Here is a 24,641-nt window from a genome sequence, read left to right on the forward strand (position 1 = left end):
CAGATAATCCCCCAAGAAGGACATCAGGTCAAAATGTAATACTCTGTGTCCTCAGCAGCCCACAGGGCGCAGAGTGTGAGGATAAGGGGGAATTCAGCTTTAAGCTGAAGGAAGGAAGATTTAGATTAGATATTAGGAAGAAATTCTTCCCTGTGAGGGTGGTGAAGCTCTGGCACAGGTTGCCCAGAGAAGCTGTGGCTGCCCCATCCCTGGAAGTGTCCAAGGCCAGGTTGGACGGGGCTTGGAGCAACCTGGGCTAGTGGAAGGTGTCCCTGCCCACGGCAGGGGGTGGAACTGGATGTGCTTTAAGGTCCCTTCCAACCCAAACCATTCCATGATTCTATAGCAATGGAACTAAGGGCAAGGCTGTTCTCAGTGCCCTTCTGCCCCTCTGTTCCTCCTGCTTTGCTTCTGCCTCCCTACTTCTTCCTTGCTCCTCAGCACAACCTCTCTACTATAACATCATGTTAAAGCTCTCTCTATAATATACAATCTGCTTCTCTTCATGTAAGATATTATCCTTCATCCTTTACTCTGCAACACTGCATCATTTCCATTACACTGTATTTCTAATCTTTATTTTCATGGGTGTGATTAAAAACCACATTAGTCAACACAAACATCTTCATTTCCAGTTGGTGCCTTCATTACCCAGCTCGCACTTTTATGATAGAAGATTTCAAACACATTTATAGGAAACAGACTCTGAATTAAATCCTACTTTAAATAAAAGACTTTCATGTTCCCATTATCTTGTTACAGTGACCTTGCAACACAGAGAGCAGGAGAAGCATGAGCCAGGGCACCTTAAATCTCACAGCAGGTGTTGTTTTGCATCTGAATTGCACTTTTAGGTGTAAGTTTAAACTCTTGACCTTACTTATTTGCACTTGCATCTGTGTTTTCCTGTTTTCCCATCTGAGAGACTACCAATGCTTATTACTATAAATTTCTAGGAATATATTCTTACGTGCTTGGAACCTTAGCACATGAAAATAATCAGGTATGTAACTTAAAGGTCGGGATAAACTGGGAACAATTAACTTCAAGTACGAAATACTGAGAGGAAAAAGGCCTACAGTGATGATTTTACAAAGGTTTAAGTTCACATCTGCAAATTCAACATTAAATATTCATTTACTTCATAACATAGACAGCCTTAAGAACTGCCCTGAAAAGCATTTTCTTAATTAATATTATTATATATTAGATTATTCCAAATCTGTCTACATCTTAAAAATCCAATGTATTCCGTATAACAGAACCCCCACGCAAAATGGGTCAGAATTGCTTAACAAATTATTCCTAGATCAAGGTAACACTCTAAAAAACTGATTCTGCACAATAAATATATAGGATTTGAGAAAACATGCAAGAGAATCACCACAGAGATTTTTTGCTTTAACAGAGAAGATGCCGAAGAGCTTTTCAATACTACAAGTAGTCACTAGAAATAGTAAGAGAAAGGGAATTGCATTAATACTTCATTCACCATTAGTAGTTCCTTCCTTCTTTTCCCTTCCCAGCACTACTCTTTCCATAAACCATTACCAGTGGAAATGTTTTCCTCAGTTGTTACTTACAACATATAATTGCCTCCATATTATGGACCATTCCCGGAGCGTGGTGGTGACCTCCTGAATCAAGGGGAGCTCGTTGGGGATCACTGTTTCATGTTGGCTGAGGAGGAGGAAGGGAAAAAAAAGGCTGAATTAAGTAGTAGCTTTGAGTGAGAACACAGAATCACAGAAACTTAAGGTCTGAAAGACTTTTAAGATCGAGTCCAACCAGCAGCACCACCATGTTCACCACTAAACCATGTCCTCAGCTGCCACATCCACGTTTCAAACACTTCCAGGGATGGTGACTCTACCACTGCCCTGGGCAGCTGTGCCAGGGCTGGACAACCCTTCCTGTGAAAATTTTTATCCTAATTTCCAATCTAAATCCTCAAATCTAGAACCATGCCTAAGAAGGAACTGTTCATTTCCGAAGACAATAATACAGGGTTGAAAATAACATCATTTAGTAGAAATTTATAAGCAAAAAGATGATGTTATGAGATACTGAAGTGGTAAACCAGTACAGACACACAACATAAAGGGTACTTGGATGGGCTGAGACTATGGAACCACAGAATGGTTTGGGTTGGAAGGGACCCTAAAAATCTGCCATGGGCAGGGACACCTTCCACTAGCCCAGGTTGCTCCAAGTCCCGTCCAACCTGGCCTTGGACACTTCCAGGGATCCAGGGGCAGCCACAGCTTCTCTGGGCAACCTGTGCCAGGGCCTCACCACCCTCACAGGGAACAATTTCTTCTCAATACCTAATCCAAACCTACCCTTCTTCATCTTAAGGCCATTCCCCCTTGTCCTATCACTTCATGTCCTTGAAAACTTTTCCCATCCTCTCCTTATTTCCATAGTCACAAGGATATCAAGACACACCTCACCAGAACATTTATTACTGAGACATTTCTTTTACCAGAAGTCAGATAAAAGCCACATATACACAACCTACAATGCAACAATACTAATCTGTAATTGTTTTTTTTCCTCAAAATATTGGTCTTGCAATGAAAACTTAGGCATTCAAGTTCTCACCACAAAGTTTCTGTATGATTTGTTTTAAAATTATGTACCATGAAAGTAAGAAACACCAACTAGACCTTTTAATATTTCCAAAGTAGGGTACTTAAAGGCAGTTTTGTAATCAGGGAGAAAGATGTCATTATGCAGCAATCTCATGATTAGAAGTTTGATCATTTACATATTTAACGGTGTGTAAAAATAAGTCAGGCACAAAGGAATAAAGTATTTTAATCCTGTTTCACTCCATTTCATACCTGGGAAATTATTTAATAATTTCACTCCTTTTTTTTTTCTTCTCTGGGATTTGGTTGGGGTTTTTTTCCTGTTTTTTAACTAAACTTTGATATCCAAGTTAGAAACTTTTACATGCATGTCCAGCAAAGCTGATTTGCCATATTAGGATCTGAACAGCTGTTAAATAATAAATGCAGCTCAAATATTTAGTGCTGAACACGCCAGGGATGGGAAGAGGACACAAAATAACTTCTCAGTAAGGCAGAAAACAATGCCTGGATAATGGTTTTCAGCAAGGAGACCAGTCTCCAAGATGAAATGAAGAAGAATTCAGAAATTACTTCAATTTCATGTGCATAAAAGAAAGGTGTCTCATATCAAAGGCCTCTTTAACACAGCAGACAGAAGCCATAAGACTCAAGGGTTGCAAAATAAAAGAAGCTGGGAAAACTGACACTGGACTAAAGCAGAAGGCAGGGATGGAGGAATGGAGGAAGTTAATCTAGGTAATTATTAGTCTAGACAGTAATAAAAGTTATAAAGAGAAATGATAAATTATTAATTCCATGAATAGACAGAAGGTTATGCTTTAGCTCAAGGCAGCCCTATCCAGCTCTGCTGATGTGACACCACCTTCCACGTGAGGGGAATTAATAATTTAAAACATTTTAAACACCAAAACACACACATTTTCCATCAGCAGCTCATTGACTAACTGGAAACAAGTGTAAGTCACTTGTCAGTACACCAAAATTACATCAATACAAATAGGAAAATGGATTTTCGTTCTTTTCAAATCAAACTTACCCTTTGCCTTCAACGATTGCTTCCTTCAGATGGATATAGGAGGCAGGAAATATGCCCTTGGAGAGGGAGGGAGAGGAAAGAGATGTGTTAAATAACCAGTTGCACACAACATCTTGTGTTTATTACCTAAAAATATGCCAAGACACTGCTGGGTCTGCAGAGCCATTCACATCCTCTTAAACATCACAGTAGTTGTGTCTGGGATTTTTTTTTAACACACCCTAACTTTTGTGTTGCGGGTCCTCTCAAGAAGGTGCTATTGCAACCATAGCAAATACAGATCAAGTGTTTTGAAATTAAATTTCACAATATTGAAGGAAACAGCAGAGACACCCTGTCAGAAGTGGCCCACAGAGGGGTTTTTTCTGCCCTATTAGAGGCACAGTTTGCCACAAGTCTCCAGGTCCCTGGATCATTACATTCAGGTGAAAATTAAGACAGATTTCATTTTCACAGCGTGAAAGAGATGATTTTACATAATCCGCTCCAAAAATGACACTTTGCCTAGAATCCACCTCCACTCCTTGCTTTTCCTCACATCTTACCAAGCTTTCTTACCCCGCTACAAGATGTTGCTTCTGGTCCCAAATTGCCTTCTACCACCAGCCCACTGCTACTACTACAAGCCAAAAACCAATTCAACACCCAATACTACAAGACACCAGTTCAGCTTTTCTGAAAAAATATTCTAAATTAATCAAGATTCCAGAAATACAACCATATTTTTAAAATAACGTAAGCTCATATTAAAAAATAATTCAAGTCAAGCTGGGAAAGCAAGTTCCTCCACCTCACCCTTCAAGGTATAAGTTGAGTTTTCTTATCACATGGGAATGCAAAATTAGGAATTCTTAGAAAGCCACTGGGGGCACAGAAAGAGGAAGGTGTTTTTTTTTCATCTCAGTTAAAAAAAAATAAATAAAAGTTACTGCATTTAGTGGCAGTCAGAGAAGTGCAGAAACACGTGGACTTAATTTAAGGCAAGAAGAATGTGTAATTTCTTCTTAGGCTGTACAAGGTACATTTGTAAAACACACTTTGTAAGAAATTTAATGTATTCCCAAAAAAATAAAAAAGAAAATATCAAAATAGAACACAAAACCAGGTCTGGTAAGGAAATGGGTGGGACAAACCACACAACTCAGCTCTGTACTTTTAGACATACACAGCAACTAAAAACACACCTCTGGAGGCAAACATGACATTTTTGGTGTTTTAGTGAAAAAAAAGAAGCAAAACCAGAAGATGTTTAATTCTGGTTAATTACTACTATAAAGTAAAATGCTCAAAAAATAAAACATGACGTTACAACCAGTATTTGTGTGGTTTCCCTTTCTATTTTTCAGAAAGGCTGCTCTAAACTACAGCCTGAAATTACACTGCTGAAGATTCCTCCCCTTCTCCCAGAAAAAGGCTGAAAAATCCCATTGCAGAGCTCCGTGTCCCTTTCCAAGATGCAATTGGCTTTCACCAGTAACACATTATTTAACAAGTGTCAGCCTCTAAACAGACCAATTAGAACATAAAGTTCTGAACTTTTACTTGGTACATCAGTTACTGCAGAAAACAAGATGGTGCCCATTAAAACACATGTAGTGAGTGACCAATATACCTTGACATTGCAAAAAATGGAATCTTAGAATGGTTTGGGTTGGAAGAGACCTTAAAGCCCATCCAGTTCCATCCCCTGCCATGGGCAGGGACACCTTCCACTAGCCCAGGTTGATCCAAGCCCCATCCAACCTGGCCTTGGACACTTCCAGGGATGGGGCAGCCACAGCTTCTCTGGGCAACCTGTGCCAGGGCCTCACCACCCTCACAGGGAAGAATTCCTCCCCAGTATCCCATCTAAACCTATTGTCAGTTTGAAGCCATTCCCTCTTGTCCTGCCACTCCAGACCCTTGTAAATAGTCTCTCTCCATCTTTCTTGGAGCCCTTCAGGTCCTGGAAGGCCACAATTAGGTCATCCCAGAGCCTTCTTTTCTCCAGGCTGAACAAACCCAACTCTCAGCCTTTCCTCACAGCAGAGCTGCTCCATCCCTCTGGACTCACTCCAACAGGTCCATGTCTTTCCTTTGCTGGGCCCCCAGAGTTGGATATACAACTCACCTTTTGGGCCTTGCTAAAATAAGTTTCCTTTTTTTTTGTAATCCTGAAAAATTCACATTGAGCAGAGTTTGGAAATACAATGATCAGGGCCCAGTGGACACATGTTGACCAGCACACAAGATCTCCACAAACCAACACACCCAATGCCACAAATTCATCTCTACCCAGGAGAAAAATGAGCACTCTGCTCTGGCAACACTCACCTTCTTGGATTTCTTCCGTAGTGTGTAACCTCTGTACCAACCTAGAAGGGAAAAGGGAAAAAAAGCATGAAAAAGTTCATTCATGTCACCTCTCAGCTCACCAGCACTGAGGTTTCTGATGATGCTTCACCCCTGCACATCCCACCTGAATTTCAGTTTTCTACAGGTTTAATATCCTGGATAAAACAGGTCATCTTGGAAGCTGTAAAAATCCCAGTGATGATGATCAAACTGATGGACAAGACACGACAGAGATGGATGTTTATATTATGTGTTTAATTACCATCCACTTAATTTTAATTACTATTTCACCAATATAAACAAAAAAAAAAACTTCAAGAGCATTAACTTTACAAAAATGTGCTGTTTGACTGGTTCAATTTTAAGACCTATTGAAATTGCACAACTGCAAGTTCTCAAATGTAGATCAGCCTTTAGCCATCTCATCAGAACACAAGAATACTTTGTGATTTATGGTTCACACATCAAAACATAAAAGCAAGGAGCCCTCTTGGAAAACTGAGCCTGGATGCAAACAGGGGTTTTATACAGCAAAGCATCCATCTCTGGGTGAGTATGGAGAGATAACAAAGCAATTTTGGAAGAGAAATTGCAACCAGCAACAGCTGGGGCAGGAAGAAAGTTCAGTGAAGTCAACACATGCTGATAAATTCATTATGCACACTCTGGGACTTGAAGCACAAATTAAAGGCTCAAGCACACGGGATTTTTCAGTCTGCTCTCCTGCAGCAAGAGGTAAAGTGATTCATCACCTTCACACTCCACCAGGAGCTCATCCCCCATGTTCACCTGGGGAAGGTTAGTGCCATCTTCTTAGATCTGGGGTCTACAGCCAGCACAGTTCACTTCCCTACAGAAGCTGCACTGGCCTCACATCTCACATTTTTTCTGCCTTCGGAGGAATATCAATGACAACTGCTGCTGAAATGAACACTCACAGCTTCTAGCTCAGGTGCAGAGAAGATAAAACATTTCTGCCGCCATTAACTCCACTGGCTGAAACCCACACACAGATCCCAATCCTATTAAATAACTGAATTCCCTCAGTTTTATAGGAATAAACCAACATTTTGAAGTTCCAGAGTCCACTAAACAGCGTAACTCTGCCCAAATGCACTGTACAAACTGAAGAACACACAACCACAGTATCTCTTCTTCCACCCCATCCTCTGTGCTGCCTCAGGACACCACACTGATTAAAACCCACGTAGCAAAGACAGCTTCTGGCGGCTGAACCTCTCCTTCCCGGAGCTTTGCAGCCAGCAGGAATGGCTCCAAGGATCACAGATAAGAGAGCAGCCAAAATCTGCCTTGGAGAACTGGTTGCACTCTTGCTCATTGCACAGGTCCCAGTGTGGCCAGGCAGGTCCAACCAGGCTCCTCCCTGGCAGCTGGCATCTGGATGGAGCTGGTGCCGGGTATCCAGCCTGGAGCTGTGCACTGGGGAGCCAAAATTTCCAATGCAGCTCTCACTGACTCAACTGGAGGCACTGGGGCTTGCCATGAATACACACAATGCCATTTAAATGCATGAAGTCATCTCTAATCAACTACCCAAAAACATGAGAGAGCTGGGGCTGTTCATCCAGGAGATGAGGAGGCTCCAGGGAGACCTTGGAGCCCCTTCCAGTGCCTAAAGGGGCTCAAAGAGAGCTGGAGAGGGACTTGGGACAAGGCATGGAGGGACAGGACAAGGGAGAATGGCCTTAAGATGAAGCAGAGTAGATTTAGATTAGATGTGAGGAACAATATTCCAGTATCCAAATGGGCTTACAAGGAATCTGGAGGGATTATCCATCTGGAACTACAGTGACAGGACAAAGGGGGAATGGCTTCCCACTGCCAGAGGGCAGGGTTTGATGGGATACTGGGGAGGAATTCTTCCCTGTGAGGGTGGGGAGGCCCTGGCACAGGTTGGCCAGAGAAGCTGTGGCTGCCCCATCCCTGGAAGTGTTTGAGGTCAGGTCTCACCCTTAACAAATATTACAGGATATAATGCCTGGAAACATGGATCCACATAAACGCTCAGCTAAGGGAAGAGACCAATGAAATACTTGTTTCTCTGCTAGAGCTGCAAAAGACATTCAAATATTTGCTTACTCCTGAATGATGCATCTCTTTACTAAACAGTTACACAGAGGAAGTATTTGCTGCATTTAAAAAAAAAACAAACAAAAAAACCCTGCAACCAAGAACTAAAATGTTCTCAAAGTATCGGGAATAACTTATTTGACAATCCGAATTTGGGAACCCAAACCCCCTTCTCACAACAGCACTAGAAATCAACTGATGCTCAAACACACAACCTTGGGTTTGAGGTTGATTTTCTGTTACATTTCATAGGCATTCACCTTAATAAGCCACATTTAGTCATCATGGGTTTTTTGCCCATTCCATCAAATAACGTAAATAAACAGAATTAAGAACATAAAGATCTGGCAAGTGCTAACCCAGAATGTGGCAAGCAGTTGTTTTGGGATATCTGCTACAAAATGAAGGATATTTATGAATTTACATGGCTTTGTTTGGTCTTTCCTTAAGGTTCATGATAGAAGGAGTAAGGGAAAGTTTTCTAATTGAAGAATAAATTATCTAAAATTCTTCCTGAAAGAAAGGATATTAATTTCACTTTCAATATCAATTACTCTAGAAAGCAGCTTCATCTTTACTTTGGTTCCTGGAAGAACACAAACTTTAACAGTGCAATGTGCACATTCATTTCCAACCTCCCAACTCCTGTAAAATAGAAGCTGTTCTCACCACGCCTTAAATTTACAGGATCTACATATTATGTATATATGAAATAGAACACTTTTTTCTTGCATTCTGGAGGAAAAAAAAAACAATTCTTTGATTAAAATTTAACGTGTTAGGTTTTTTGTTTAGTAATAAATTCCAAAATAAGTTGTACTAATAGTTAAAAAAGTAAATATTATTTCCCACACACAAAGTTCATCTTAGCAAAACATTCCAGTATATGGGAGCAACGTGATATCCTACAGACCCCTGTCTCTCCTTAAAACAGCTCTTCTAGACTATGGCTGTGGGGCTGAGCCCTCCAAACTGTTCATCCTCTGGTGTCTGCAGAGAGAAAACCAACTGAGCAAGGATTTCCCATGAGCTTTTCTTGACAACAGTGCAGATTCAGAGGAAAAAAAAAAAAAAAAACACAAAAAACCCAACTATAATCTACCCCTTCAAAGCCTACAGACACATCAGTCTTCAAAACTACTCTTAAGAATTATTGTAGAGAACTATTTCAAAATAGTAACAAATCTCCAGCAGGGTGGGAGGAGCAGAATGCATGATAACAGCAGGGATCCATGAGAGAAGCCAATTGTTTTCCCCACAATCTTAAATACAGGGAAAAGGGGTAGACCTTGGAGAAGCAAAATCCCAGATCCCCAGTAAAAAGGAAACACTGAGTCTTCAAAAACCTTTTCTGTCCCATGCTCATATGATTCGGGGGGTTTTCTTGAGATTGGACAGAAGGACTGAGGGCAGGTGAGTTCCCAGGCACACACCTGGATATGGATGAAACCTCCTGGGGCACAATCTACACAAATTTTATACCAAGGAACTCCGAGATCAAAAAGCTGAAATAATCACCTAATAATGGGAGTTCTGTGAACAAGAGAGATAAGAATTATGGGATCTAATTTCCCATCACAGCAGGGCCTTAATGAGTAATCACTGTAAAACACGTTTGGAAGAACATTGACTTATTTGCATTTCTTTTAACATGACCTCATCCCATGTGCTTGAAGCCCTGAGAGGAGTGTGAAGGTCTTCCCATTATTCCAGTCCAGAGGAAAAGTGAGTCATCTCCACTGTCCCACTTACTTGGCAGCAGTCAGCATTTGATATGGTTTCAGAGTTTCTCCCACGTTCATTAAATAAATCTATTTATATATAAAAGTACAAAGCTGTGCAATATTTAAATCATTCAATTTGCATTTAAAATCTTTGCATTATTAGATTTTTTTATTAAAGCTTGTAACGTCAGATAGCGGAACCATTGCTTTGCTTAGAGTCAAACTTGGCACTGCAGCAGCAAAGCTCAACTCCAAGAAAATGCCAGCCCAGGAATAATGAGAAAATTCCATTGTACACTGATGAGCAGAGCTTGTTACTCTTATTGAAATAACATTGTTTCAGTAAATATAATAATAAAAAAATCCAATTAAGCCAATATCGAAAACAAATTTGTCACACAGATTTCCCAAAAGATCAATGTCTTGAGAAAAAAATTAAATCAATATATTTAAATAAATCACGTTTCCACACGAAAAAAGAAGTTGCAAGATTTTAAACCATACAGAGATTAGTTATATGCTCCTTACACCTTTCCAAACTGCATCATGCCATAAAATTTCAACTCAAGGATATAATAAAACAGCTGTATTTTGCTTGGCTCAGTACTGAATAAAGAGCTGAAAAGTGTTGTGACAATTTCCACATCCTGTTGATTATCAAACTCAGCATTCAAATTCCCTTTCACATGGATCAAGGAGGAAAGCTTTTGGTACAGGGAACATTTCTACAGTTTCATATCAAAACAAGAAAAGCATCTGGAAAAGCCTGAAATCAGTGCAGGGCACTGTAACACGTGTACCCTTCTTACATGAGAGACATAAATAATTTAGGACCCGGGTGACTTTCAAATTCAGATTAAACTCCTTTTAGCAGCAGGTTCTCTTGCATTACCTGAGAGTATCCAAAAAGCATCTATCATTTCTCTAACATAGGGTAGAAGCTACAATTAATCCACACAAACAAAGCTGTGAGAACATCCATCTCCCCCAGAAAAGGAAATGATTATTCACCAGGTCATCGACCACACGTGGCTTCACTCATTAATTCTGTGTTCATTAGAAATAACGGGGTTTGTCCTTAAAAAAGCAAGTTAGCAATTCACCACTTGATCCCATCAGAAGGTCAGGAACAGAAAAAGGAATGCAGTCATGAAAAAAATACTGGTTTTAATTCAGTTTTTGCCACCTTACCTTCATATGTTTCCAGTATGTGCACGGTGTCCCCAATTTGTAAGGAAAGTTCATCAGGTCCCCTGGCGTCGTAGTTGTAGAGAGCTGGACAGGGGAAACACTGCTGTCAGTACATGCAAGACAACACAACTTCTAGGATTTTGTTTCTCCACATAATTGTTGCCATCCTCAATCATTTTGTAAAGAAAAAGAAAAAAAAAAAAAAAGGAAAAATTTGGCCAAGTTCTTAAATCCATTAATATTTCCCCTTGTAACAAAAAAGCCACACGTTCACTTTCTAAAGCTGTCCCTCACTCCATTTGCTTCTTCATGGCAATACATTCAATTAATTTTTGTTGTACTTGCCCATCTTCCAGCACTGTGTGTAAATTTTAGGCAGTTCTGTCATGAACTGCAACATTTCCACTGTCAGCTCAACACGCAGAACACTTACAAAGTGTCTTTCTAAAACTCAAATCACCATCACAAATATTAAAGAACCATTTCTCAGTCACTTTATTAGTTTACTGCATGCATACTAAACTTAAAAACATGATTCCAGGAGTCCTGAATTCCAGTGGTAACTGCATCATCCCACCATATAATGAATTACAATTAATAAAAAACAGTGACTCAGAGACCACTCCTCCCTACCCTTCCCAAGAGAAAATCCAGAAATCTCATGAGCACTGAGGGTAGCAGAAATGTTTCTGACAAATACCACTGCAAACTAGGTTTGGTTGGAAAAAAAAAAATATTAATAATCTGAAAAACGAAACAGTTGCGATTCCTAAAGCTAAATTTTCATGTTTCATATGGAGCAAACTCTCTGCAGGAAACAAAATCTCCCCACACCAAGTAGGGTCCTCATGACCGAAGGCGGCGACTCCGGTATTTCACAAGACTGAAGTTAAAGAATTTTAGTGGAGGTGGATCCACAAAAGTTTCTGTTTAAATGTGCAACTGCAGCCACTCCCTCCAATGAGGTTATCAAGCAAAAATAGCTGAGAATCAGAATTTCTTATTGTTTGTCATAACTCTTGAGGGTGTCACAGCATTTTTTGGAACACAATAGCAACCAAACTTCCTACCACCACTCAGATAACCTTTGCTTTTCTTTCTACCTCAGCTTCCAGGGCTGATGGGCAGCACTGCTCAGGAGTGCTCCAGTGGGACTCCAGGATATTATAACTGGAACAGAAAGACCTGGATAAGTTGGTGTGACTGTCCTTCCCAGGAAATCTCCACCAGTGTTCAGATTGAAAGAGTTCACAGAGCATTAACATATTCCACACTCATTACAGGTAATAAAGCAAAACAAAATCCCTCAAATTTAAAATTTATGGCAAAAGCCACAGTTATAAATTAAACAGTTAGACCCAGGAAACACCTGCCCTCACCTGCCCACTTTTCTCCTATCCCAAGCAGTCCTAAGAAGCAGGGGAAAGTCTTATTACACAGATCAACAACATAAATTACATCTGTAAGAACTGGTAACTGGAGAAAAAAACACTTCCTTGACCTCAAATCTGATAATCAGTTTAGCCCCAAGCGCAGGGAACATCCAAGTAGGCACGTGAGAAGGTCTAATCCCACCACAAGGATGGGGCACGGAGCCCAGCCATGGCCTTGACTCCCTTTTCAACCCCCAGGAGTTACTATTTATTCTCCCCAGAACTTCTTGAATCCCAGTTCACAGTGTTATCAAAAATAAATACCTAAAGGGCTGTCTCGGTCCTTTTCTCTGCACAACTCCTCCTGCTTGACAGACTTTAATGTTAAGAGGTAAATAAATAAAAAAAGCAGTTTGGCAGAGAAAACACAGTGTACAGGATAGATTATAAATGGAATAAAAGGACACTGCAGGGTAAAAGGAATAAAGGTTGGGTGCACTGCAGAGACTAATATCAACAGTATTTAAATGAAGGCTTTAAAAAGTAATAAGAGTTTTTATTGACATCACAACAAGCCAAGCTATTCCTGTTCTAGTGTTTTTGCTAATTTTGTCATTATTGAAGAGAGATAAACCCTCCCTCACAGATATCTGACACATGATATTTGAGAGCCATAACTGCTGTTCTGCAGGAGAAGAGGCTTCTGTGAAACACATTAACAAAAATTGCCATTTTAAGCTGCTCTGAGCAGAGGAATGATAACCATGGTGAGGACATGGCATGTGGGACTGGCTGCTTGATAACACTCATCAGGAATGTTTTCAGTTCAGCTTTTGTACATACCAGGGAAAACAAAGCTACACAGTCCTAACTCCTCTAAATTTGTAAGGCTGGCCACCCCTTGGGTGTGCACTTAGATGCCTTCAGGGCTCACAAATCAAGAGGACTAGTGGATGTTCATACATCCAAATATTAATCCAATGAGAGTCTTCAACCTTCACAACCCCAACAAGCAATCCCACTTCCTCAAATCAGACATCCCAGTCAGGAAAAATTCACATTATGACAGATTCAAGTAAGTCCTGTACTCAGTTCACACTTCAGCCAAGCACTGCTCAAACAATTAAATGGAGTAACACTGAGGATCAAAGGCAGCTACAAACAAAAGACACTAAAATTTATGCCCAAAAGTCTTAACTGGTGTCTGCCATAACACGGGTCATGTACCAGGAGCTTCACTGTAATGACCAACCCTTTGATGATGACGAACAGCCATCAAGTGGTAATTACTGCCCAGACAGTTCCCACTGCCCTGGACTGACTGAGGAGCAATGGCCATGGAGGGATGATTTATCTCTAAAAATATATCCGTCTGAAAAATGTGTCTGCAAGAAAAAATAAATCACATTTCTGGCTTGCAGCAGCATTGACAGATCATGAAACAAACAACCAAAATAACTATAAAGTGCATTCCACCCTATGATTACAAAGCAAGGCTTGCACTACACTGCCTACTCCTATGCAAGGTAGCAGATAACTCCCTCTCAGGGTACTTTTTTTTTATGTACAGTGACATCAAAAGATGTTATGACAGAAAATGTTTGATTGGAGCAAACAACAAGGCTTTAATTAAAGGAAAAAACAAAATTTTGGAGGAGTAAAGCATGAAACTGGAATGATTATATTTTGTTTGAACAACTGTATTCTGAGGCACCATTTAAAATATTTAAAAACCTGAAGCGTAACTTCCAATTTTTTTTTTCTTTTAACTGAAGTAAGTTTTGCTTAATTTGGAAAATCCAGTTCTCAGCATGACAGATTTTCAGCTGGGAGAGCTCTAAACTAAATGGAGCATTAGGAACATTTACAACAGGTAACTTCAGGCTTCCCCTTCGTGCCCGAACTGAGAATTACGGCTCAAGTTCTGGCCAAGGAGTTACACAACCTCATGAACCAGAAACACCTTTGCTACAACACAGAGCAAAATAAAGAACGTGGTTCCTCCAGCATCAAAAGATTTATGACTGAGCCCAAGCCAGGGTGAGTTACCTGGAGGGAGACAATAAGGAAGATGGAGAGAGACTATTTGCAAGGGCCTGGAGGGACAGGACAAGGGGGAATGGCTTCACACTGACAGAGAGGAGGTTTTGATAAGATTTTGGGAAGGAAATGTTGGCTGTGAGGGTGGTGAGGCCCTGGCACAGGTTGCCCAGAGAAGCTGTGGCTGCCCCATCCCTGCAAATGTCCAAGGCCAGGCTGGACGGGGCTTGGAGCAACCTGGGCTAGTGGAAGGTGTCCCTGCCCATGGCAGGGGGTGGGAACGAGATGATCTTTGTGGTCCCTTCCAACTCAAACCCTTCCAGGATTCTGTGATTTTTGTTTCATACCAAATTGCCATGACAATTTCCTCGGGTATGAAATTCATCTTCTGAGTGTTGCAGCCCTGTAAATTCACTGAAATTACTCCCCAAATGGTAGATAAACACCAAAATATGACCAAAGCCCTCAACCACTTTTAGAACCAAGTTAGTCAGAAGGAAGCAGAGCTGTGTGTCAGCTGCTGGACACCTGGAAAGGGCTGGATTTACCAGTGCGGGTTTGATGTGTTTATGTGAAGAAAAGTAAAAACAGGTTCATGTCTTTGCCAAGCAATGGACTTGGAGGTTATTCAAGGGAGGTTATTTAAATTACTTTGCCCAGAGAAGCTGTGGCTGCCCCATCCCTGGAAGTGTCCAAGGCCAGGTTGGACGGGGCTTGGAGCAACCTGGGCTAGTGGAAGGTGTCCCTGCCCATGGCAGGGGGTGGAACGAGATGAGCTTAAGGGTCCCTTCCAACCCAAACCATTACAGGATTCTATGAAAATACAAAAAAGTCACAGTGACTCGTTCCCAAACCACAGCTGTGATGACTCACCCAGGACAGGAGGTTTCAGGCCACTGAAGGTATTTTTCCTCCTCAGCTGTGCCTCCAGCCAAGGGATTCTCCAGGTAAAGGCTCTCCCTGCTCCCCTACTCCTCCTCCTCCCTCCACAACCACAAATCACACTGACACAAGAGCCCTGAAGTGCCAAAAGCAAAGAATTAGTGTGGGCACAGAAAGAGCCATTTTTTTCAACTCTAAGAGTTGATAAAGGAAGGAACAATGAAAAGGGCATTACAGTAATTGCACTAAAATCCCATTTACTGTTAAAGAATACAAAACAAACACCTCTCCTGAGCTGCACTTGTTAATCTGCACACATTAGAAAAACGAGGATGGCAACACAAGAATTAAAGAGGTGACAAAGGGGAAAAAAAAAAAGGAAAAAGCAAACAAAGGCAACATCAATTTATAGTGAAGGAGCTTTTCTCTGACTGTATCAAAGGTGAGATATCTTAAGACACCATAAAGATGTTAGAGAGCAATAGTCCCTGGAATTACTTTGCATTAAGGGCTGTACTAATCGTTCCACACTCCTCAAAGAAACCAAACTCCATTTAACACATTCTCAGCTTTATTTTACACTGTCTTTTAAAAAAAAATCCCAAATCATAACTGTGCTTTTTCAATAAAAGCAGTTTGAAAGCGCAGAGGTGAAAGCAGTCTTTTGCAGATTCTCTAGTACTACAAATCAAAGACACCTGAAGGTTTTCCTCCTATTTATTTTCCCTAAGTGAAGTGGTTGCTTTCAGTATTAGGGAGACTCCTTAGTCCTCTGCTACTTACCCAGATGAGGTTCTAATTTCTACAACTAAGACTAAAGGAGAAGGAAGAAGAAAAAAGAAGTGTTGGAGTCAGGAGGTGCACCTGAGAACTGTTCAAGATGACTATTTCATTAATCTGAAGTCACCTTGTGGGGTTTTTTTTGTCATTCCTGGTCTCACCAAGCCTGATGCACAGTTCTTTCTCAATATTCCAGTTATGCTGTTATCCAAACATTACCAAAAAATGAATTTCCTAAAGACAGGAGAAGCCTGAAGAAATTCTTAGGCCTGAAACAGTTACCACCAAGCCTGCAAAGAAAACACAGCTTGTGGTTCCTCCTCCCCAGTTACACTCTGCATCTTATTGATTAAATCTATGATGTGACTTTTACTGCAGGTCTAGACTAAATCCAACAAGTTCAAGTAGACAGTAAGGCTTTATTCTCATTTTCCCTTACAGAGGCGAGACTATTCCTTTGACCCCTTCTCCACCTGAGCAATGAATTCCTGAAACACACTTTGCTTCATGTGGAACTGTATTCCCACATGAGCCTGAGAGCATTTTCTCTCCTCCATGAACTACACAGGGCATCTGTCAAGGGTGAGAGAATCCTGAACCTGCACTCTGGAATCCCTCAAACTGAAATCCCTGCAGTGACAGCCTGTCTTCCCTCTTCCAAAGTGAGGACACAATGAGAGTGAAGGACCACCAAGCCTCTCTAAACATAAGCAGACACGTCAGGTTTCCTAACAGATGGCAGCACAGGGGAGCAATATGTTTTGCATCACATTTGGTGTCTTATCACTACCCAACATGAATTAATAAGCTGAGGAAACTTCATCAATCCAGAGCAATCCCCAAACTTGAGTCATATTGTTTTCCAGAAACACGACCACCTTACTGATGAATCCTGTAGGCAGAGCTCAAGTAGGACAGAACAAGATGCACTAATTAAAAGTGGAGAAAAGGAGGCTCAGGGGGGACCTTCTCGCTTTCTCCAACTCCCTGACAGGAGGGTGGAGCCGGGGGGGGGGGAATTGGGCTCTACTCCCAGGGAACAAGGGACAGGATGAGAGGAAACAGCCTCAAGCTGCACCAGGAGAGGTTCATGTTGGACATCAGGAGGAATTTCTTCAAGGAAAGGGTTGTCAGGCATTGGAAGGGGCTGCCCAGGGAGGTGGTGGAGTTCCCATCCCTGGAGGTGTCCAAGGAACAACAGGACGTGGCACTCAGTGCTCTGGCCTGGGGGACAAGGTGGGGATCGGGCACAGGGTGGACTTGGTGATACTGGAGGGATTTTCCAATTTAATTGATACTGTGATTCTGTGAAATCAAGAGTCCTGGACCAAGCCAAGATTACCAAGAAGCAAGTTCAGGTTCTTGCTTTTCTTCCTTCCTCCTTTTAAACCAGACACTTTATTTTTAGGGAGCTAATGAAGTGAGATGCCAACTCACTGTTTAACAGCTTTCTCCCTCCTCCTTCTTGCTAATCAGTATTCCAAGTACTTCAGCACAAAGTACTGGGGGTGCAAAACTGAAACTAATGCTAAAATAAATATATATATGTAATTATTGACTTTAACAGCATTATTAATGTGCCATAATGCACAGCTAACAAGAAGCACAATCAAGAACATCCAAATTGATTTTTAATACTAAGAAATCCATTAACTGAAACACCCTGTATGCAAGAAGGAATCAACATCACCCCGAGCTCTTAACACTGGCTCTGCAGAAAAAGCAAGATGCTGATGTAGACTAACAGAAAACACTATCTAGTGGCAGATGTCTTGGCATCTGTCTTCTGGTAACTCAGAATCACAAAGTGAATGAGTTTTGATGTTCCCTTGGATTTTCTACATGTCACCAGGGGACACTAGGAAGCTGTAACTTGGCTCTTGTTGTGGTGGGGCTACATGGAACATCCTCAAAGAAGGCAAGGAGAGCATTTGAGCCTGAACTGTTCAAAATGGACTTGGTTTTAATGAACTGAAATTTCAAAACAATTCTACCGAAGCCTTTGCAAAATTTGCCAGACCATAAATATTCCTATGGAGGAAATACATCCAGGTGTGTGTTGGGCATGGGAAGGAAAAGAGTTAAACACAGGAGGGGAGGAGGAGGCAGTCCAGCACGGTCAGCGTGGCACAGGATCAAATGTGCATGAACTGGCCATGAGTCAACGTCAGGATCGTTGGACTGAGGTTCCCCAGGAGATAAAAAGTGACCAAAACTGGCAGGGCTGCAGCTCCACATCCATTCCTGGCTCCTGAGCCTCCAGCTGCATGTCCCTGCCCCTTCCCTTGCACCAGCACTGCCACCTTGTCCCTCAGGCAGCAGCTGTAGGAATCCAGCCTGTTCCAAACCTCAGGGTGATGGTGACAGCACCAACTTTAACAAACAGCGAGTGCAGCCTCAGGGAAAGGTCCCAAACTGAGCCACAGAATCCCAGAAGTGTTGGGGTTGGAAGGGACCTCTGGAGATCATCCAGTCCAACCCCCCTGCCAAGGCAGGGTCACCTGCTGCAGGTGACACAGGAACGCTTCCAGGTGGGTTTGGAATGTCTCTAGAGAGCAAAATTCCCCGTCTGCCCTCCCTGGGCAGCTGTTCCAGTGCTCTGCCACCCTCCATGGAAAGAAGTGCTGCCTCATGTTGAGGTGGAACTTCTTGTGGTTTAGTTCGTGTCCTGCTAACAGGTGCAACATCCCCAAATGCCACAAGCTCAACCTTACAGTCCCTTTCACAAGCTGGATTTGAGTCACGTGAACGACGCAGGCAAACCCCCAAGTCCTTCCCAATCCAGAGCACCAGGATAAACCAGCACAAACTATGTCAAAGCCCCCACAGGCACAATTTGGAGCTCAAGGAGGGCACAAAGCACCACCTGAGGCATCAGGCCCCTGCTCCTTCAAGCCTCTCCCTTGCCACTGCAGCAGGTTTCTATTGCACTGAACATAATTTCGCAAAGAGGGTGTCTTTTACTAAGCATTTCTACAGCAGACAGCTTAATGCCACAGCTGTATTTTAACAGTCATTTCCATGACTATAAAAATCAAGTTCAACATGATAAAACCGCTACTGCACCGCTGCAGAAACAGGGGGAAAATGACACTATTCCCTGCAATACAGAGCTGATGATGCAGAGCAAAGAGCCTAAAGCAAGGAGGAAATGAGGTGATGGGAAGATGTTTTCATTTCCTACTCTTCTTCCTCCTCGGTATTTCTACAAGGGAAAACAAAATCAAAATTCCTCTGCTGCTTTCTCAGAAAAGCTCACGGAGTGGGGAAGAGAGATAAAAGAGTTTTAGGCTTTTTCCACATCAAACCTCGCTCAGTTTTTCTTTGCCATCACATTATTTGTCTCTCAGGCCTTCGAGCTGTCTCCAAGAGCAAGAATGACAGAGCAGGAGCACAGATCCCGAGTCAAATAATCCCTGAGGAACTCGCTCTGCCTCCTCCAAAAGAACACCAGAGAGAGGAACGACCTGCTAAGAGCCACAATTTGATCCACCAATATTTCCCTTTCCCAAAACAGCCAGGCTGTTGCCGAAATTGGAAATAAGGGACACTTTTCCTGAAGTTGTACCTTAGACCGGAATTAACAGGGAAACGTAACCATGGCAGCGAGTCAAGCAGCACTGAATGCACTGGAAGATAAGAGCAGCATTTTGAAAAAAAAAAAAAAAAAAAAACAGGGAAAAATTGTTTTTCTCCAAGCCAGAGAGCAATCACATGCCTTGTGCTGCTTTCAGAGCACTTGGCTCGGCCACTGGCCCTAACAAAGGGTCACTGTCCGGCTCACTCCAGCCTGCAGAGTCCCTTTCTCATCACCAGCCCTTCCACCAGCACTGCTGGAGCTGTTAGAGAGAGCTCATATCCCTGCAAGTCCGTGTCTCCCACCTAAAGGGAATCCTCTGAACCCACAGTAATTTTGATATTCGTTCAGCAAGAAATAAGGAGAAGGAATGATAAGATACATCACCACCATTCTTTAAGAAACAGCATCACGTTTTACTCTCTCTACAAATATATAAACTCCTGGGAAGTGAGAAAAACCTAAGTAAAAGAACACCCTTCCAGACACCTGAACACCACAATTTGTGCACAATAAGAACCTACATTTATAGTTGCAACCCTTAACTTTATCATCAGTTAATTTAATCATTCTAAAGCCTTTTCTAGTCGAATCACAGAATATTCTGATTTGGAAGGGAGCCACAAGGATCTTTAAGTCCAACTCTTTTTTTTAAATTATTTAAATTAATTAATAATCTTAATATATATAATAAATTAATTTTTAAATTAATGTTGATGTAGCCCAGCAATCAATCACAAATGTATACAGGAATTACCAGGTGAGAACTTTCCACCAGCAGCTGTTGAGTCCTATCTGACTGACCAGTTTGGTTCCCCATTGGTAGGACCTACTGGAATATCAGATACAACTTTTACAACTATGTCACTTACTCCCTAGAGCCTAAAAATCACCCTTGGTAATTCAGAATAGCTCAGGGCTGTAACACCTTCCTTCCTAAGCATAACCACCCAAAGAAATTGTATTTTAGAAACACCACCAATGGTCACATTTATTAATGCCAGGAGGGTGCTAAAGGTGCCACTAACCTGCAGTAACTTGCTAACCTGCTATTATAAGAAAAAAACGCAATATTTTGATTATTCTTTCTTTCTTTCTCTTTGTCATGTTATTTTCCCAGCATCAATCCAAGTGTTCCCTGAAAAGAGGGGCAGCATTAGCACCCAGCACATGCCCAGGGCAGCACCAGCCAAGGGAGGGGGGCAGAGCCAGCTCCTGGCTGGAGGAGCAGCCCAGTGCTGTTCCCAGCACTGCTCCATAGGAAACAACAGCTTAAGGAGACATATTTCCCTGTCATGATTTCCAAACTCTGCTCAAATGTGTGTGTTTGGCAAGCTCCAACCGGCAGCACAAGTTTGTGCTACACTGGGCAGTGTATCCTCCACAACCACTTTCACCTTAAAACATGCTTTCCCCACTGTAGAAATACTGCATTAATGTAAAAAACAGTGGTTATTTCTCAACTACTCAACTCATTACCACTTTTGAGGACCTCTCCTTCAAAACAAATCTATTAAAAAAATCAAACTAATGATTGCCAGCACAATATATACTCAAGAAACATCCAGCAAACCAGCTCTTTTTTTAATATATCCCTAACACACATTTGCACTGGCTAAGTTTGGTGCAAGCATCCTATGAGACACCAGGGCCACTCAGCAGTGGGATTTCACATCCACGAGGGAGTGTGGAAAAAGGTGGGAGAGTATTTGTGCCATTTTCCTGCAGGAATCCAACTTACTCCCCTTGCTAAAGAGCCTTCAGTGTTCCAGAGAAAAACAGTTTAAACTTTCCAGTGCCCCAAAAGCAAGAGTGTGTTGCTGCATGCAAAGGTAACAACAGAAACCCTGTGATGTGCAGATGCAACAAGAAGGGAAACACAGTGGTAGAGCCCAAGGCTTCACTAACCATCATCAATATTTTCCTTTTCACTACATTGACCCAGTCATTTCTCATTGCTATCACCACCCACCTCCTCAACACCTGAGCTGAAATTATTCTATTACCCCTCCCCAGAACTATTTTATATTTTCCACATTCCTTACGTAAATGTTATGGAAGCATTGAGACACTATTTTACAAACATCATACACGAACTTCCAGTCTTAAAAGTTTATATCTGGATTTAAGAACAGCTCCCAGATCAGCACGCTGGGTTAAGATGGTATCACACCTGGTCTGTAAAAGCTTACATAGTTCTCCCAATATTTTAAATATTCAAGTCCTAAAAGTATTAAAACTACTGGTTTACAGCCAAGAACACGTCCACCTTTGTGCTCTCTAACTGTGGAAACCAGCAGCTGTTGCAGGAAACCTAAAGTGCACTTTGTGTTGAAGGCATAAATCTGAACCAGTTAAATCAGTCAGTTATCACAGCTCAGTAAATTAACAGAGGCCTCTTTTGCAGCACAAGTGATTGATTAAAAATCTGTTAATAAATCATTTCACAAACACATTCAATTACAAAATCAAACCTGAGCTGAACCCACACAACACTTTCAAAAATGTGAGAGGCACCATAACCGAGGAATTCTCATGAGTCTTTAGTAAAAATGTGCTTATCTGGCTATATCCAGTCCACTGCTTGATTTTTAAGGAACGAGAATTCCCACCCCAGCTACTTCAGGCACTCCTCAAAGACTCAACTGCTTCTCAAAGAAGGTTTGGATTTCTTTCCCCCAAAAAAACTTTACTAATCATAAAATTGTTGAGGTTGGAAAGATCAAGTAAGATCAAGTCCAACCATCAACCCACCACGTTCCCCACAAAACCATGTCCTCAAGTGCCATATCCATGTTCTCTGAACACTTCCAGGGATGGTGAGTCCACCAGCTAATAGGACACTCTTCCCACTGGCTGTGGCACTGGTTTAAAGAAAGCTCTGCCATAAACACATTAAAGCTTGCTACCTACAGCAACATCCCAACAGCAGGAGAGAGACCAGATATGACAAAACAGAGTCCAAAGTCCAATTCCCATCATCAATATTTTAGAGACACATCAAGACCTTACAAAAAAAATTCCCTCATCCATCAGCAGCTCATGGAGCTCTTTAGGGCACTAATCCTCAGCATTAAAGCAATCCCATCCAATGTAACTGCAGATGTCCTTATTATCCAGATAAACATCTAATGTGCTTTTTAATCCTTTTAGAGTCTTAGTTCCAGTCGAACACTCAAGAACAAAACCAACAAACAAACATAAACAAAGTGTAATGCAATAAATACCAAGAGAATATTTGGCTCTCCATCAAAAGTCTGGGGTTGATGTTTTGTCCTGTTTGACTCACACACTGTGGAAACTACTAAGAAATACCTTTGCACCATAAAAAGTGGCTGGAGATGAGAACAGATACTCAACCTATGAGCAAGAACAACTGTTTTCTCACCAGAAAAGCTCAATAACTGAAATCCCTGGGAAAGGGATCTTTATCCACTGCTTCAATCCCCTCCAGTGCTTTGTCATGTGTCACTAAATTCATTTTCCAAAGGAGCCAATTTCAGCTGCTGTGTTTGTGAGGCAGTCCCAGTCTTACAGGGTTTGGGAGCTGCTTTTCTGCCCTTTGCCTGGGACATCCACGACAAAAAGTTGGCTTCTTTATGCCCAACCATCAGTGAGCAGCATCAAAAAAAGCGCAGAACAGCCCAAGGAGGTCACATAGAGGTGGAACAAAGACTGTCAGCAGCTACAGGGGTGTTGCTGACAGGCTGCCAAGGAAGGACAGAGGTAGAAACTGTCTTCTACAGACTAACTCTGATTTGAAATGGAAGCCCAAAATACCTCCAAAAGTAAACGAGGGGAAAAAAAAAAACACACAAACCACCTTCTTTTTAAACCAACTTACTAAAACCACTATCAGTAAAACCACTGGTTTAATTATACCACTTAGCCTTCACACTGGAAGCTTCACAGATCAATCCATGGCCAAAAAAAAAAATAATCCAGAAATCAAACGCACAACACAAGATACACCAATCTCAGCCAGGAGGAAATGAAAGAGTGTCTCAAGTCTAGTCCACCTAAGATTCTTGGTCAAAGAAGCCTCAGGAAGGTGATGGATTGATGGAGGCACACCAACACCCACCAGTCAAGGTAAGAAAAATAAAGGCAAGACTGAGGCAGCACAACACAGGGAGGTGGATGAGGGTCCCTATCCAAGGCATGAGAAATAATGCAGCCTCCACAGCCTGCAAAACGAGTCAGAGTGTACAGCTTGTTGCTGGAGGCAGAGAGGACAGCAGTGCTCAAGTTTTCCATTTGTCCCAGTTGTAAGTCTCCAAAGATGAGCACAATTTCCCACCAGTGTGAAACAGGGGGAGCCAGGTGAGTGGGATGGAAGGAATTCCAGCAGGGATGGCAAGACGATGGGAGACGGCATTTTTGTATAAGGATAAAAGAGGAGATATAATGAAAAAAGAGTCCAGACACCAGGTAACACCACCACTGTCTCGTGTTAGAGCACAATAAAGGCTTGAGTGTAAGCATTATTTATAGAGTGTAAGCATTATTTATTTATATTATTATTATAGAGCTACAAATGAGTCAGAATGATGCCAAACAGCAAAAATGCTCCCAGACCACCCCAAAGCAGTAGGAAAAAGTCAAAGACAACTCAAACAAAAGCTGACAAACACATGCTCTTTTAGCTCTTTCTGCTACTTTAATTGTATTTTTTTAAGTAAAAAAACCCCACTTCTTGCCGTTTTGACAGCAGTTTTCATTCATATGCTCCTATTTTGAGAGATTCACCTTATATTTAGTCAAGAGAACGTTTAAAGGTTCCCACAGACCCTTATCTATAATTTTCCTCACCCAAGCAACACACTTAACCATATCTACATGCAGTCACCACTGCAGTGCAACCCCTCCTTCAGAGCACAGTATTTATAGGGCATTCCAAGCCACTGCCTTGATAATCCAGAGCCATGTCAGGGTCATGATTTGCTCACTGGAGTCATATGCACAGCAGATTTTTTTTGAAAGCAAGCGTCCCTTTAAATTGTTCACCATCTGCCT

The 24,641-nt window shown here is 41.8% G+C and overlaps 1 protein-coding gene across 2 annotated transcripts in view; it reads right to left on the reverse strand.

Annotated features, from left to right (window-relative positions):
- DOCK1 (dedicator of cytokinesis 1) overlaps positions 1–24,641 on the reverse strand; it is a 280,931-nt gene that overhangs the window by 247,128 nt on the left and 9,162 nt on the right. For both annotated transcript variants that reach the window (XM_027705622.1, XM_027705621.1), the window contains exons 2-5: positions 10,974–11,057; positions 5,947–5,987; positions 3,634–3,689; positions 1,584–1,680 (exon numbers count right to left, since the gene is read on the reverse strand). In XM_027705622.1, the coding sequence (XP_027561423.1) occupies positions 1,584–1,680; positions 3,634–3,689; positions 5,947–5,987; positions 10,974–11,057 (278 nt within the window). The remainder of the gene's footprint in view (positions 1–1,583; positions 1,681–3,633; positions 3,690–5,946; positions 5,988–10,973; positions 11,058–24,641) is intronic.

This window comes from Neopelma chrysocephalum, unplaced genomic scaffold, assembly GCF_003984885.1.
Source record: "Neopelma chrysocephalum unplaced genomic scaffold, ASM398488v2 Primary Assembly neopelma1_347, whole genome shotgun sequence".
Taxonomy (NCBI): Eukaryota; Metazoa; Chordata; class Aves; order Passeriformes; family Pipridae; genus Neopelma; species Neopelma chrysocephalum.